Here is a 16,164-nt window from a genome sequence, read left to right as displayed (position 1 = left end):
ATGTGGGATCTAGTTTGCTGACCAGGGATTGAACCTGGCCCCCTGCATTGGGAGCATGGCGTCTTAGCCACTGGACCACCAGGGAAGTCCATTTTTTTTTTTTTCAATTTGATATGCAGATATATTTTTTTGTTGTTGTTGTACAGGTTTAGTGTTTGCCTCTTTTCCTTTTGGGTTTAATTTTATTTTTTGAACCTCTGGTATATGGTTAAAAAGTCAAAACTACACAAAAAGGTATATTTAGAGAAATTTCAGTCCTTTCCCTAACCATTTTCATTGTTTTCTGCTCTTAGTGTTTTCTTTGCGTTTCTTTTTGTAAAAACAAATTATTGTGTATATGTGTGTATATTTTTATTTCCTCTTCTTCCTTACACAAGTGCTTTATACACTGCTCTGTAACTTTTCTCACTCAACAGCAGATCCTGGAAATCACTCATATCAGTTTGTAAAGTGTTTCTTCCCTCCCTCCCTTCTCTCATTTTTAATAACTGCATAGTACTGTGTTGTATGGATGTATAAAAGTTTATTTAACCGTCCTCCTATTAATAGACATTTCGGTTGTGTCTAATATTTTGATTAATCTTATGCAAGTATGTTTTGTATTTCTGGAGTAATATCTTCAGGATAGATTTTCAGAAGTGAAATTTCTGGTTTAAAGGGTAAATGAAAATGTAATTTTTTTAGATGCTGCCAAATTCTCTTTCATAGTGGTTGCATTATTTACACTTCTACTAGGACTGTATCAGGATACTTATCACAGGATTCCGGGTAATATATCAATAAGCTAAATTCCTCCTTGTCTGTTGTTACTCCATAGTAATTCTAAATGGTATTTTCTATACAGTGATTCTAAAATGTGATTTAGGGACCACTTGAAATTTGTAAGGATTTGGGGGTAGTTTCTGTCAAATATAAACATTACTACAAATGTCTGTTGTGGCTCATTTGAAAAAATTATATATATACACACACATATGCCATATATGATTTTTAAAACTACAGTAGTGTCTTGTCACAGTTTTCCTGTTGGATTTGTTGAGCTATCTTTTTGGTGGCAAGAAAAAGGAAACTATGAAATAGGGTATTTTGAGGATCTTTTGTTTTTCCAGAGTAATCTGCCAGTCAGATCATTTTAAGAACCCCTGTCCTTATGACCTGAAAGAATTTTAGATTCTGCTAACCATTTGTTCTTGTTTTTCTTTTATATCCTGCCCAGGCTCCTGCTTATATTCGGGAATGTGCCAGATTGAACTATTTGGGTTCTAGAACGCAAGCATCAAAGGTAAGAATAGGAATTTGCTCTTAGCTCAAACAAGGAGAGAGCTAGTTAAGATTAGTGGAGTTTTTTTTTTTGGTACGCGGGCCTCTCACTGTTATGGCCTCTCCCGTTGTGGAGCACAGGCTCCGGACATGCAGGCTCAGCGGCCGTGGCTTACGGGCCTAGCCGCTCCGCGGCATGTGGGATCTTCCCGAATTGGGGCACTAACCCATGTCCCCTGCATCGGCAGGTGGACTGTCAACCACTGCGCCACCAGGGAAGCCCAAATAGTGGAGTTTTAAAACAAAGTATGAAATCAAAGTAAAGACATAAGAAAATAAAATGTGTTATAGTTGAAAAAAACAGTCTGTAAATAGCAAATGTATTAAATATTTTTAGTTATGAAAGTAGTTTTATGTAATACATTCTTTCACGTTTGGTGGTAAGGTAACACTCTGAAATGTCTAGAAGACTTGAGACCTTATGAGCTTTAGAAAGCAAATGTGTGATGCTTATTAATTAACAAGATTACATGATTATTGAGTTTTAAAAGTGAGAAGTTTAAAAAAACATCACAAGCACTTTTTGATGATTTTTTTTTTAGTCTGTCTTGATTAGAAACTTAAGCTGTCATCTTATGCTTTTTTTTCTGCTCCTGTTGGTTTCTACCTCTCATTCAGCAAATATTTGGTGTGACCAGGAAAACAGTATTTTATTTCAGCTAGTTTAACTGGAGTATGGTTTTTCTTAGAGAGTTGTTTTTGTTCCTCTACCACTGCTGTGTAGTTATCACATATTGTCATGTGAGCAACCAGCCAAGAACCAGTGTACTTGGTCTCTAAGATGGGTCTGTCACGTTAGTATCTAGATGATTTTTTAGATGATTTTAAACTTACAGCTTAACTTCAATTTCTTCTTCAATGAAATGGGAGTAATATACTTTCACTGCTTAACTCATAGGATACCAATGAAAATTACGTGAGATTAAAGGATGCTCTGAAAACTGGACTATTATATAAATATAATTTTTGGTGACAATATTCTAAATGAATTTAGGTTTTCTGGGCAGGTCATGGGAATGGGCTGTTGATATAGTCTATAATTGTAGGTTTCTCTTTATCTGATGATAGTATTTAGATTTTTCTCGTTCCTACATGTAAGAGTATACCATGTTTCCCACATCTCCCCTTTTTTTGTTCCAGTGTGGTGGGAATCTGGAAACACAGCTGGCAGGATATATTAATTCACTTTTCTTTTAAATTTTCCATAGGATGATCTTGATCTGATAGCTTCGTGTCATACCAGCTCCTTCCAAGTGACAAGATCTCAGAAATGGAACCGGCGAGATTCCTGCCTTCATCAGGAGGAGACCCAGCAGCGTACAGGAGAGGCACTAAGAGAATTGTTCCAACATGTTCACAATATGCCAGAGTCGGCAAAGAAGAAACAGCTTATCAGACAGGTGCCAAAGGCAGGGAGACAGTGACAGGGCTTTAGGAATGTGATTTTTGCTTGTAGAATCACTAGGGAATATTATTAAGAATTTCATTTAATTTTTGTCTCTTACTGGTCCAAGCTTTGGTTTAGCCAAGAAAGCAAACTTGTCTATGGAACCTCAGTGGTGATCTCTGTACTATTGCCCCACTAGAGAAAGGGGTGGAGGCTCTTGGATTTCTAGAGTAAGCAGAAGGATCCAATGTGGTTAGTTTCTCTAATTTGGTCATGTATGACATTTAAACCCTTCATATTTTCTTGGCAAATAACTTAATCTTGCTGAATTTCAGTTTTCTTGTTTGTAAAATGGTAATTGGAATGCCCATGTTTCATGGTTGTAAAGATTAGAAAGAATCTATGTAAAGTGGCTGCCATAGCAGAGAAAAAGTGGTAGTTCTTACTAGTGACATTGTTTGCAGTTAGAAAACACTAAATCAGGGGCCTAGTGTGATACTAGAAATAGGAATTCTAGTGGCTGAGTTTGTTTTTTTTGGAGCTATGGGAGCAAAATTAGGTCTCTCATTTGCTATCTTGAGACTCAAAGTATAGCTTGAGTAAATATTGATGACTTGGTTAGTTTCTTTCTCAGGAAATTTATTTTGTCTCAGCCCCTCTTAAATTTTAGCTAAACAGGCAAGGTCAGCCTCTTACTTCTTATTCGACTGGAACCTTCTTGAGGGATGTCTGTGTTTTTATTTATTTTTTTATATCTAACCTCAAGCATGGGGCCAGACAGAAACAAGTGCTTAGAAATGTTGAACTGAGCTGTTCTTAACAATTGACAAAGTCCTTTAAGAGAAATTTTCTGTCACTCTCTTTGTTTTGTTTTTTTAAATATTTATTTATTTAGGCTGCACTGGGTCTTAGTTGCAGCATGTGGGCTTCTTAGTTGCGGCATGCATGTGGGATCTAGTTCCCCGACCAGGGATTGAACCTGGGCCCCCTGCATTGGGAGCACGAAGTCTTACCCACTGGACCACCAGGGAATTTCCTTTGTCACTCTCTTTGAAGTTACTTTGAGATCTAGCAAACTGTGCTATGACTGGAATTTTAGAGGGTGTTGGCCAAGTAGTATTAACAGATTTAAAGCAGTGTAGTGATTTAATTCTTGGTAGAAACTAAGCCAGTAATTCAGGTAGGACAGGTGTAAATGACTTCCCTCATCAAGAACACTGAGGGTTAAAGATTATACAAAGGAAAAAACATTAGTTTTGCTCTTTTTAGAAAAATAGGAAATTATAGAGAAGGATTAAAAGAAAATAAATCACTCATCCTACCAGTGTTTACATATTGGGTATTTCTTTCAGTCTTTTTCCTGTGGATATATTGGGTTGGACAAAAAAGTTAGTTGGCCAACGCAATATTTTGGAATATGGAAAAAGTTTGTTTTTCCATACGGAAAAACCTGAACGAACTTTTTGGCCAAGGCAATATTTTGACGTAATTATGATCATACTATATACTTTCTTTTATTTCTCCCTTTTTCATTAAACATTACAGCCTAAGCATTTTCTCATGCATGCTTACAAACTCCTCACATACATTTAAAATATTGCCATTTATTTTTGAAGAAACTATACTTTTACTGTTCTTGATGATTATACATATTCTCCATGATTATAAAAATAATGAGTACTCACTACAGAAACATTGAAACCTCCAGAAGAGTGTCAAGAAGAAATTAAAAGTCACCTGTTATCATCCAGGATAACCACTGATAACATCTTGGAGTACTTCCTTCTTGTATTTCTTTCCATGAATATGTATTTCATATTTTTTTTGTTTATTGAGATCATAATACATATGCAGTTTTAAAAATATCCTACCCTTTTTTTTTTTTTGCCGTACGCGGGCATCTCACTGCTGTGGCCTCTCCCGTTGCAGAGCCCAGGATCCGGACGCGCAGGCTCAGCGGCCATGGCTCACGGGCACAGCCGCTCCGCGGCATGTGGGATCTTTCCGGACCGGGACACAAACCCGTGTCTCCTGCATCGGCAGGCGGACTCTCAACCACTGCGCCACCAGGGAAGCCCTATCCTGCCCTTTTCATATAACATTATATCAGAGCATTTTCCATGTCATTAAAAGACTGTAAACATTTTTAATGGTTGCATATATTTTATTGTATATAACCGGATATATATATATACAGTTTGTCCTCTACTGGACATATTAGGGGAAATTAGGTCATTTTGGGGACTTCCTTGGTCGCACAGTGGTTAAGAATCCGCCTACCAATGCAGGGGACACGGGTTCAATCCCTGGTCTGGGAAGATTCCACATGCCGTGGAGCAACTAAGCCCGTGCACCACAACTACTGAAGCCCGCACACCTAGAGCCCGTGCTCTGCAACAAGAGAAGCCACTGCAATGAGAAGCCCGTGCGCTGCAACGAAGACCCAACACAGCCAAAAATAAATAAATTAAAAAAAAAAGAAATTAGGTCATTTTTTAGTTTATACATATTTGTTCATAAGTATTCTCATTGCAGATTATTTCCTAGAAGTGGCATGACCAAAGGGTATGCGTTTTCTGGAGCTGTTACAGCTACTAGGTTTCTTTTAATATATAGGTCCATCCTTCTTTCCCCTCCTGTTTTTTTCCTCCCTAAAAATTGCTGAAGTTTGTTTGAATAAACTTTTCAATTTGAAATAATTTAGGTTGGGAGAAAAATTGCAAAGAAAGTACAGAATTCCCACACATCCTTCACCTAGTTCCTCCTAATGCTAACGTTGTCAAAACTAATAAATTAACATTAGTACATTACTAGTAACATTACAGGCTTTATTTAGATTTTACCAGTTTTAACACTAATATCCTTTTTCTGTTCTAGGATCCAATACAGATAGCACATTGCATTTAAACACACATAAACCATCCTCTCTCTCTCTTTGCACTTGGTTTGTGAAAGAAACCAGATTCTTTGTCTCCCACAGTCTGGATTTTGCTGATTGCATCCCTGTGGTATTACTTAAGATGTTTCTTAGTCCTCTGTATTTGCTATAAACTGGTAGTTAGATCTAATTCTAGAAGCTTGATGTGATTCCAATTTGATTGTTTTGGGGTGTGTATTATTTTATTTAATTTAATTTACCTTCAGGCTAGTTTAATACATTTTGACTTCTTCTTGGTGGCATAATTTTTGCCTTTGTGATTTGCTTGCCAACCTAGTAATCCATGTATGTACAGATTCACTTATTCCTGGGCTTTTCTGGGTATTTCCACTTAGCTATTGATTGTCACAGAATGCTATCTCTTGATGGGAGACAGACTACTAACAAAATGTTCTTTATGTTTTCTAGTTTAATAAGCATTCTGAGACCCAAACACCAGGACGAGAACCTTCTACCCTCCGGGTGCAGAAGAGGGCCCGTTCACGGTCCTTCAGTGGCCTTATTAAGGTAGGTACACTGTGCTGTCATTTTCAGCATTGATCGTGAGAAAATTTAACAGTCTGACTCTTCTTATGCATAAACAGTTTTATTCTGTTCTTTGGGATTCTATGAAGGCTTCACTTGTAAGGGGAAAAGAATAGAATTTGGAAAAGCTTTTATTTTTCAAAGCATTTTTCTGTGTTTCAAATCAGAGAAGGGGCTCTATGATTGGAGAAGTAAGGGATAAAGGAAATAAAGGTCCTTTTGTCTCTTCTGGGGCTGAGGACAGAGTCCTCATCCCTGAGTAGAGAATCTCTTTTGGTTCATGACCTGCTTTGTGCTACATACTTCATTGTGCAATTTGCTAAAGTTATGGAAAAGTGAGAAAGTTGACAGAGACTGGAAATGGATTTTCTAATAGGCTAATGAGTTTTAGGTAACTCAGATTTTTGTGAGCTTAATATTTTGATCAGTTGTTTTGTTCTCTTCCTTTGTCTCAAATTCTTTAAAAATCTTGTTTTTAAAACAAATGCAATATGTACTTCTGTGGTGTTGCTACCATCGCTGTCTGTAGGTTCAATTTATTTGAGTCTTCATTGATGATCTGAACTTGTAGTTAAGGAATATTGCCAGCAGGTGGCAGTAGATAGCTGATTATGGGGTTCAAATTTCCAGGCATAAACAAAGGCAAGGTTCTAACTAGTTAACTTGGAGAGAGATTAGCACTGTTCTGTGTTCTACAGGTTTTCTTTTTAAAATTGTTTAACATTATTAAAATTTATAAATCCAGCGACATTAAGGAGATCTTTGCTTAAAAGTTGTGCTCTTAAAAAAAAAATACCTTGTAATATATATATATGTGTGTGTGTGTATTTTTTAAACTGTAGTTGTTAGCAGTTGCAACTTCATCTTACTCTAATTTTGGTTGTAGTTATTATCATTAATAGCAGTTTAGAATTCACTCAATCCTATCCACTGGGGCCAGTAGCCTTGGGACATTAGGTTTGCTTGACATCAAACAGAGTGAAAAGGCAACTCACAGAATGAGAGGAAATATTTGCAGAATATATATCTTATGAGCGGTTAATATCCAGAATATAAAAAGAACTCTTACAACAACAGCAAAGAAAATCAGTCCATGTTAAAAAATGCGCAGGGCTTTTTTCAGCCATCTTGGACCCTGTGGAGGCCTGCTGGGAACAGGACTTCTAAAATGACAAATATGTCTGGAAGGCTGTGGTCCAAGGCCATTTTTGCTGGCTATAAGCGGGATCTATGGAACCAGAGGGAGCACACAGCTCTTCTGAAAATTGAAGGTGTATATGCTCGAGATGAAACTGAATTCTATCTAGTCAAGAGATGTGCTTACGTGTACAAAGCAAAGAACAACACAGTAACTCCTGGTGGAAAACCTAACAAAACCAGAGTAATCTGGGGAAAGATAACTTGTGCTCATGGAAACAGTGGCATGGTTTGTGCCAAATTCCAAAGCAACCTTCCTGCTAAGGCCATTGGACACAGAATCCATGTGATGCTGTACCCTTCAAGGATTTAAACTTACTGAAAAGTAAATAAATAAAAGTGTGGATTAAAAAAAAAAAATGTGCAGGGACTGCCCTGGTGGTCCAGTGGTTAAGACTCCACGCTTCCACTGCAGGGGACATGGGTTTGATCTCTGGTCAGGGAACTGAGATCCCACATGCTGCACAGCATGGCCCAAAAGAAAAAAAAAAAAAGGCAAAGGATTTAAATAGGCATTTTTCTGAAGAAGATAAAAAAAACGCTCAATATCCCTTATCATTAAGGAACTGCAAATGAAAACCACAATGAGATAACAATTCATACTCACTAGGATGGCTATTATCAACAAAACAGAAAATAGCAAGGTAAGGATGTGGAGAAATTGGAACCCTTGTGTACTGTTGGTGGGAACGTTAAATGGTGCAACCACTATGGAAAACGGTATGGCAGTTCCTCAAAAACTAAAAATAGAACGACCATATAATCAAGCAATTCCAAGTAAGGATATGAACAGATATTTGTATACATGTTTGTAGTGGCATTATTTACAATCAAAAGGCAAAAGCCACTCAAGTGTTCGTTGATGGATGAATGGATAAACAAAATGTGGTATATATGAACAATGGAACAGTACTCAGCCTTAAAAAAGAAGAAAGTTCCGACACATGCTGCAACATAGATTAAGCTTGAGAACATCATGCTAAGTGAAATAAGCCAGTCACAAAAGAACAAATATTGTATTATTCCACTTATATGAGGTACCTACAGTAGTCAAATCCATAAAAACAGAAAGTAGAATGGTGGTTGTCAGGGACTAAGGGTCTGGGGGGAATTGGGATTATTGTTCAATGGGTACAGAGTTTCTGTTTGGGAAGATGAAAAATTTCTGGGATGTGGTGATGGTTGCACAGCAATATGACTGTACTTTACACTACTGAACTGTACACCTGAGAATGGTTAAAATGATAAACTTTATGTTATGTATATTTTACCATGATTTAAAAAAATTCCCTTTGCTAGAACCCCAAAAGTGTATTCACCTGCTTAGACGTGGCAAGTAAAATGAGCATCCTTGGTTCATTTTACTTGGAAGTCTGTCATTCCCTCTGACTTCCTGTCATAGAGATGATTGGTAACAAGAAAAGTTACAGTCCAATAAGTGTTTCTCTGTGTGTTAGTCAAACGTGTTTCTTTAACTGAAGTTAGATGGGTATAGTTTTCTCTTCATAGTGAGCTCTTCTCCTGCAGTTGGTTCTAGAAGTGTTGCTAATTATTGCTTGAAATGTAAAAATATAGTATCCTCTTGGCAGCTGCCCTCTTCAGAGCATTTAGAACTTTAGAGTTATAAAAGAGTTTATAATTGTATCAGGAGAAAACATTTTAGAAAAATAATTTTAAACACAATGTTAGCAAGTTTTATAGGACAGAAGGGTAAACTGTTTTCATTATAAATGAAGAGACTTTCAAGCTAATAATAGATGCAGGTTTCTGCTCGATAGCAAAGGAGTAATGAAATTTCTGTTAAAAAATTCACTGGAAGCTGAATTTTAGCTTTTATAGCTAGTCCTGTGGCTCCTGGTATCCCCACTTCAGCTTACTCTGAGGTGATATCTGACTTCTGAAAGGAAGATGTACTGGCCTTATTTTTCTAGCACTTCTGTGTTTTAGCTGTTTGATTTCTATCCTGCTTTGATACTTTGTTTTTGGCTAGACTTTTTTTCCTCTAAAATTCGTCTCATGTAAATGATTTATTACAGAATATTCCTACTAATATTTATATTTTAAAGTTTAATGTTCTAGTTTTGATATGTTCCTTTTTTTGGAATTCAAATTTATTCTCTAAGGGGAAAAAAGAAAGATTTCTTCAAAGATGGTAGAATTGTCACTGTCAACTGATACAGTAGGTTACATTAGCTTTTAAGCTGTTCAGAGATGAAAGGGCTTTTAGTCTTGCTCTGAATATCAGTATAGTCATGTAACCCTTTTAAGAAGGCCCGTACCCTTTTATGGCTGTACTAGAAACTCTTAGAGAATTTCTCCAAATTTTCCAATCCTGTGTGAGGAGGACATGACAGGGAAGCAGAATCTTTGAGTGGACCCAGTGTAAGTGTCTTTTAGTGGGGAGGGGGAGGAGGGGACTCTTAAAAGGTGCCAGAGACAGTATGTCTTTAGGGAAAAAATTATACTGGTAGGTAACTGGTGTTTCTTTTATGGCCTCAGGAGCACTGTAATTGGCCTGTATTAGTTGGTTTAAATCAACTATAAAGTTGCTTTTAACATTTCAGCCCTTTAATTGGTTTAAAGAGGAATAGTGATCACCTAAAGAAAGGCAGTGATATCAGGTTTTTTAGTAACATGCTTTGACCTCTCTTGTATAAGATGCCTGGGGGAATTTATCAAAGAGCTGAGATTTTTTTTAACCTAAGAAACTATAGTTTTGAAGACCAGTATAATTATAATATAGATATTGTAGATGTTTATAAATCAAATATTTTCTCTTCCTAAATCAGCGGAAGGTCCTGGGAAATCAGATGATGTCAGAAAAGAAAAACAAGTACCCTACTCCAGAATCTGTAGCCATTGATGAATTGAAGAGAGCCAGCAAAGAAAATATAAATTTAGTAAGATACTATTCTTTGTACTTTCTCTTTGTATGTGTTCATTTATAGAAAGGAAGAAAATTAATATACTGTCGTCTGTTTTACTGTGTTTCTTTGGGCCATATTCAGCTATGCCTTTTCCCCAGTCTTTTCATTTATGCTGACTTCTTTCTGTAGGTTTTCATTGATTCATTCAACAAACATTTTGAGTTCAAGGAAGATATAGCCAGTCATAAGCAGAAATGACAAATGCAGTGAAATAGCTCCAAACACAAAGTGCTCGAGGGAGCAGTTCTTACTGGGAGACTCCACAGGGTGGGTAACATTTGAGCCAGGCCTGCTCGGCACTGCAGTACGTGTGGAGTGGTCCTTCAAGTTATCTCAGGAATGGTTACTTCATTAAGCCAGAAATAAAACAGTTAAGATTAATGAGATCTAAATACGTTGGTAAAACTCTTCATATTGAAATTGAAAAAGTAAATAATTCCTTTGTTAGTAAAGTCTGTCTATAGAAATGACATTAGGACATTTAAGCCACTATAAAATTTTCTTGTTACAGTTATTTTCTGGCTCTCCAGCTGTCATGATGACACCAACAAGACTGAAATGGTCTGAGGGGAAGAAAGAGGGGAAAAAAGGTACTAATTGTACTTATTCTGTGTGTCTTATGAATGTAGTTCCTTTCTGTCTCTAGTCAGTAGCATATTTTGAATTCTCAGTGTGGTATGGTTGTAGTCAGAAGAGATGTAAAAATTATAAGGCTGGGTCCTGCCCTTGAGTTCATTTAGCAGATGGTTATTGAGCAACTACTCAGCACTGTCCCAGGTGCTGAGGGGCAGAGCTGTGAACACAGGCCCACACGGTCCCTGCATTCTTGGACAGATGGGACACATGAAAAATATCTTAAGAATACTTGTTAAGCAAATTAAAAGCAAGTGTAAACTAACTTGTGAAACCAAGTACAGGAGTGCTGAGAAGATGTTCAGTAAACATGGGATAGTTATGTTCCTTTTCTGCGCAGACTTTAGCTTTGTTTATTCAATAAAGCTTTCCAGATAAACAGCTCATGCTGAAGGACCCTGGAAATCATATCGTACAACATGTTTTTGAGGATATTTAGGGTAAAAAGGATTATTTAGTGCTGGGACTGCTGATTGTCAGAAGCTCAGTTGGTGAAGTGCAGTGGCTGCTGTGCTTTCCTCTGAGGAAGCCATGTGGCTAACTGGAAAGGCCAGGGGATTTGTAGTTAGACCTAATTTGAGGCATCATTCCTCTGGCCTGGGAAAACCACTCATTCTCAGCCTACTCCTTCCTCTGCAAATGGGGATAATAGTTATATCTACTTCCCAGATTTCTTATGAAGCTCAATTGAAATTATGTTTTGGAAGCACATTGTGATTGTTAAAGCATTAACAAGTAGTAGTAATTGTTACTGAAGAAAACTGGGTGAGGCTTGGTCTTGTTTTATAAGGCTTGTGTTGCAGATGAAGCGATCTCTGGTCTGATATGCTCATTTTACCAGAGATATGAGCATAATTACTATTTGAGACATCAGCAATAGAAAGAGAACACAAGCCCAATCCTTATAGATAAATCTTTATTCTTTTCTAAGAAGTTAGATTTCAGTATGGTCTTCTTACTTATCCTTGAATGAATTATCTGAACTCTCTTTTCTTTCCTTGTTGCCCCTGGCTTCTAGGCTGGGCTGTCTGATTGAGGTAAGTTTGGCATTTGGATTCTGTGTCTAAATATTTCTACCTGTATCTTCATAAGTCAAAACCAAGCATAAGTTATTTTTATTTTTATTATTTTTATTTTTGGCTGCGTTGGGTGTTCGTTGCAGTGCGCGGGCTTCTCATTGCGGTGGCTTCTCTTGTTGCGGAGCACGGGCTCTAGGCACACGGGCTCAGTAGTTGTGGCGCACAGGCTTAGTTGCTCTGCGGCATGTGGGATCTTCCCGGACCAGGGCTCAAATCTGTGTCTCCTGCATTGGCAGGCAGACTCTTAACCACTGAACCACCAGGGAAGTCCCAGCATAAGTTATTTTTGAAGGATACATTGTATCAATTACACCTTTTCTTGCTTTCATTTTTGAAGATAATCAAGAAATGTCTTTCTATGTCGACAGCTCTACTTTTGGAAGAAAGAAATGCATTAAAAAAATAAGTCAGGACTTCCCTGGTGGTGCAGTGGTTGAGAATCCATGGGTTTGAGCCCTGGTCTGGGAAGATCCCACATACCGCAGAGCAACTAAGACCGTGTGCCACAACTACTGAGCCTGTGTGCCACAACTACTGAGCACGCGTGCCTAGAGCCCATGCTCTGCAACAAGCCACCACAATGAGAAGCCTGCGCACTGCAACGAAGAGTAGCCGCTGCTTGCTTGCAACTAGAGAAAGCCCGCGCGCAGCAACAAAGACCCAATGCAGCCAAAAAAAAAAAAGTCAGTTTAATATTTTACCAAGACGTTTTAGGGCAGGATTCTTCCTGTTAACTGTGGACTTCCTAAGGGCTCTAATAAAGTTCCTGGTATTGTTGATGGAATTTTATGTGTAGGTGCATATGTACATTTTTCTGGAGGAGAGACTATATAGTTTTTATAAGATTCTTAAACATGATAGTGATTCAGAAAAGTGGAGGCCCACAGATAATGAATGACCTCCCACTGGATTAAGCAGTGGCATTTTCACATTACCCTCTCCCTGCTCACTTCCTCTAACTAGGAACACCTGTGGCTGTCATGACTTCACACTATTCTCCTTTTCCTCCTTCCTCTTTAATTTTTTTCATCTCTGCAGTGCTTTACTATTGTCTGCCTCCCCCTCCACCTCTTCATGTTTTTCAGTGCTCTGTCTTAAATTCTCTGCTTGTTCCTGCTCTTGCTTGTCCCCCTCTTAGCAGTTTGGTCTCCTTCTGCAGCTCAGTTCTGTTCTCTGTTTGATATCTCTGTTCAGTCTCCAAGCCCCCAGATCCAAGTGCCTGCCATCTATTTGTTTTACATAAAGAATACAATCCAAGATTTTTTTGATGGTGATTTTATAAAAAGAGCAAGTATTTTTTTAAAAAAATTATTTATTTTATTTATTTATTTTTGGCTGTGTTGGGTCTTCCTTGCTGTGCACAGGCTTTCTCTAATTGCGGCGAGCGGGGGCTACTCTTCGTTGTGGTGCGTGGGCTTCTCATTGTGGTGGCTTCTCTTGTTGCAGAAGCATGGGCTCTAGGCACGTAGGCTTCAGTAGTTGCAGTACGTGGGCTCAGTAGTTGTGGCTCACGGGCTCTAGAGCGCAGGCTCAGTAGTTGTGGCGCACAGGCTTAGTTGCTCCACGGCGTGTGGGATCTTCCTGGACCAGGGATCGAACCTGTGTCCCCTGCATTGGCAGGCGGATTCTCAACCACTGCGCCACCAGGAAAGCCCAGGAACAAGTATTTTTTGAAGAAGATAATGCAATTTTATTATCATCAATAGTGTACTCCCAAAGACATTTATTTCGCATGGGGTTTCTCAAGTGGCACTATCGACATTTTAGGTCAGATAATTCTTTGTTGTGGGGAGCTGTCCTGTGCATTGTATGATATTTAGCATCCCTGGTCTCTACCCACTAGATGCCAGTAGCACCCTTCCCCCAGTTGTGACAACCAAAAATGCCTCCAGACATTTCCAAATGTCCCCTTCATGGGAGGGGGCAAAATCACTCCCTGATGAGAACTGCTGATTCAGCACCTACTTATTAATGGGCATTATTTTCAGCAGTCAGAATCTTACCCATTGTTCAAAGCCCAGCCTAAACCCTACCTCCTCTTCTAAACCTTCTTTGGCTAACCCAGACAGATATAGCTTTTCCTTTGAACTCTTATTGACATTACTAAAATGTTGACATTTAATGTGATTTATCATAGATATTTGCTTCACATGTATTGTCTTATCGCTGTAGCTAGTTTCTCTTCTGGAAGACAAAGGCCAGACTTAATATATTCGTGGCCCCCGTCTTCTTCTCTTCCCCCCAGTAATGACTGCCTTGCATCTAGTAGGCATTTAGTAAACATTCACTGGTGAGGTGTAGTGATGGTAAGAACATGAGCTTTGCATTCAGTTAAGCTTGGGTTCAGTTCCTAGCCTTTTTTTTTAATTAAAAATTTTTTTAAAAAATTAATTTATTTGTTTTTATTTTTGGCTGTGTTGGGTCTTCGTTGCTGTGCGCGGGCTTTCTCTAGTTGTGGTGAGCCGGGGCTATTCTTCATTGCGGTGCACGGGCTTCTTATCATAGTGGCTTCTCTTGTTGCAGAGCACGGGCTCTAGGCACGCGGGCTTCAGTGCTTGTGGCACGTGGGCTCAGTAGTTGTGGCTTGCGGGCTCTAGAGCGCAGGCTTAGTAGTTGTGGTGCACAGGCTTAGTTGCTCCGCGGTATGTGGGATCTTACCGGACCACGGCTCGAACCCGTGTCCCCTGCACTGGCAGGCAGATTCTTAACCTCAGTTCCCAGCCTTAATAGCTGTATATCTTAGGGCAAGTTTATTTGTGTAGGCTTCACATTCTTCACCTGTAAACTAGCAAGAGCATTACCTCATGCACAGGTTGTTGTGAGGGTAAATGAGGCAATATACATAAAGAACTCAGAGCAACACCTAGCACAAAATATGCACTTAGTACAGGTAGCTGTTACTGCCATTAAGATGATTTAATGAACTGAGATTAGACCAAGAGGACAAAGTGATGTGTACTTGGTAGAGAGTAAACAATTCTCCCTCAGTTTAGAAAATAATAAGTATAGATTTCTCTAGCTTTTGGGTAAAATGTTTGCAGAAATAAATATTTATAAATGTGTTTAATGCTCCTTTTTCTCTTTCAGCCTAGGATTCCTCTGAAGGATCCAGAGGTTTCCTGTTGTCCACCCAGAATTTTCTCTTTTGTGGGCCAGGTGCCATTACCGCTCACAGAGAAGCTTGGACTTGCAGCTTGCTTGCTGCATGTTGAATTGTGAAAGCCAACTAATCCTGTGACTTGACTGACGCCTCTAGCCCCACTCAGTGGGTGACATCTACAGACTCTGCCTGCTGAACCAGTGCTAGCGACTCTCTCTCTCTCTTTAAAAAAAACGTTATGGGGAAACCACTAACCAGCCAAATCGGCTTAGACAGCACAGTAAATGAGTAGAACCAGGCAGACTCCTGTGCTCATTCCATGTATTTGTTTAGGCAGATTCTATTTTTAAAACATTTGAAATCTGTGCTCAACTGCCAGTGATTTTTTAAAAAAGTGCTGTCAATCCTGGTGGATTGATGTTATTTTTAACTGATAGCTTGGGCTTTTCTCTATTTCGATAGTTTGGGGGGATGTTTTGGTTATTGTTTCTTGTTTATTTGTTGTTTGTGTATTTTAAAAGGTAAAAAATCAAAATGGGCTCTAAGCCAGATGTCTGTCCTCTCTTTTTCACCTTAAGCTTTGGGAAAGCTCTTTAACTTATGAGGCTTTACTCCTCAATACCTATTTTTGTCCAAAGAATTTATAGCTTTCCTGGAAATTTTTTTATTATTTCTTGGGCCTGAGATTGTAGGTTTTTGGCCTGCAGTATCAAAAAAGGAAAATTCAGAATGATACAATATTTAAACAAATAATATTAAACTGTGGCCCTTCTTCCCTCCCTCCATTCTCTCTCCTTTCCTCTCTTCCCCTTTCCTCAGTGATGTCAAAATAGTTGTGTGGGGCTTCCCTGGTGGCGCAGTGGTTGAGAGTCCGCCTGCCGATGCAGGGGACGCGGGTTCGTGCCCCGGTCCAGGAGGATCCCACATGCCGCGGAGCGGCTGGGCCCGTGAGACATGGCCGCTGAGCCTGCGTGTCCGGACCCTGTGCTCCACAACGGGAGAGACCACGACAGTGAGAGGCCCGCGTACCGCAAAAAAAACAGTTGTGTGGTTGCTGA

The 16,164-nt window shown here is 38.9% G+C and overlaps 2 protein-coding genes across 5 annotated transcripts in view; both read left to right on the top strand.

The window, feature by feature from the left end:
* The window catches only part of ARHGAP19 (Rho GTPase activating protein 19), a 55,071-nt gene extending 39,131 nt beyond the window's left edge, over positions 1 to 15,940 (top strand). For all 4 annotated transcript variants that reach the window (XM_032608956.1, XM_032608955.1, XM_032608957.1 and 1 more), the window contains 7 exons: positions 1,217 to 1,282; positions 2,529 to 2,720; positions 6,054 to 6,152; positions 10,157 to 10,267; positions 10,806 to 10,884; positions 11,946 to 11,964; positions 15,094 to 15,940. In XM_032608956.1, coding sequence (XP_032464847.1) covers positions 1,217 to 1,282; positions 2,529 to 2,720; positions 6,054 to 6,152; positions 10,157 to 10,267; positions 10,806 to 10,884; positions 11,946 to 11,959 — 561 coding nt within the window. In that variant the 3' untranslated portion in view covers positions 11,960 to 11,964; positions 15,094 to 15,940. The remainder of the gene's footprint in view (positions 1 to 1,216; positions 1,283 to 2,528; positions 2,721 to 6,053; positions 6,153 to 10,156; positions 10,268 to 10,805; positions 10,885 to 11,945; positions 11,965 to 15,093) is intronic.
* Positions 7,291 to 7,715, top strand: LOC116741848 (60S ribosomal protein L35a-like). The gene has a single exon (XM_032608959.1). It carries the CDS (start codon positions 7,339 to 7,341, stop codon positions 7,678 to 7,680), a length of 342 nt encoding a protein of 113 aa, XP_032464850.1. The 5' UTR covers positions 7,291 to 7,338; the 3' UTR covers positions 7,681 to 7,715.
* Positions 15,941 to 16,164: the final 224 nt, after the last annotated feature.

This window comes from Phocoena sinus, chromosome 16 (assembly GCF_008692025.1).
Source record: "Phocoena sinus isolate mPhoSin1 chromosome 16, mPhoSin1.pri, whole genome shotgun sequence".
NCBI classification, from domain to species: Eukaryota; Metazoa; Chordata; class Mammalia; order Artiodactyla; family Phocoenidae; genus Phocoena; species Phocoena sinus.
This window is presented reverse-complemented; position numbering and strand designations above follow the sequence as displayed.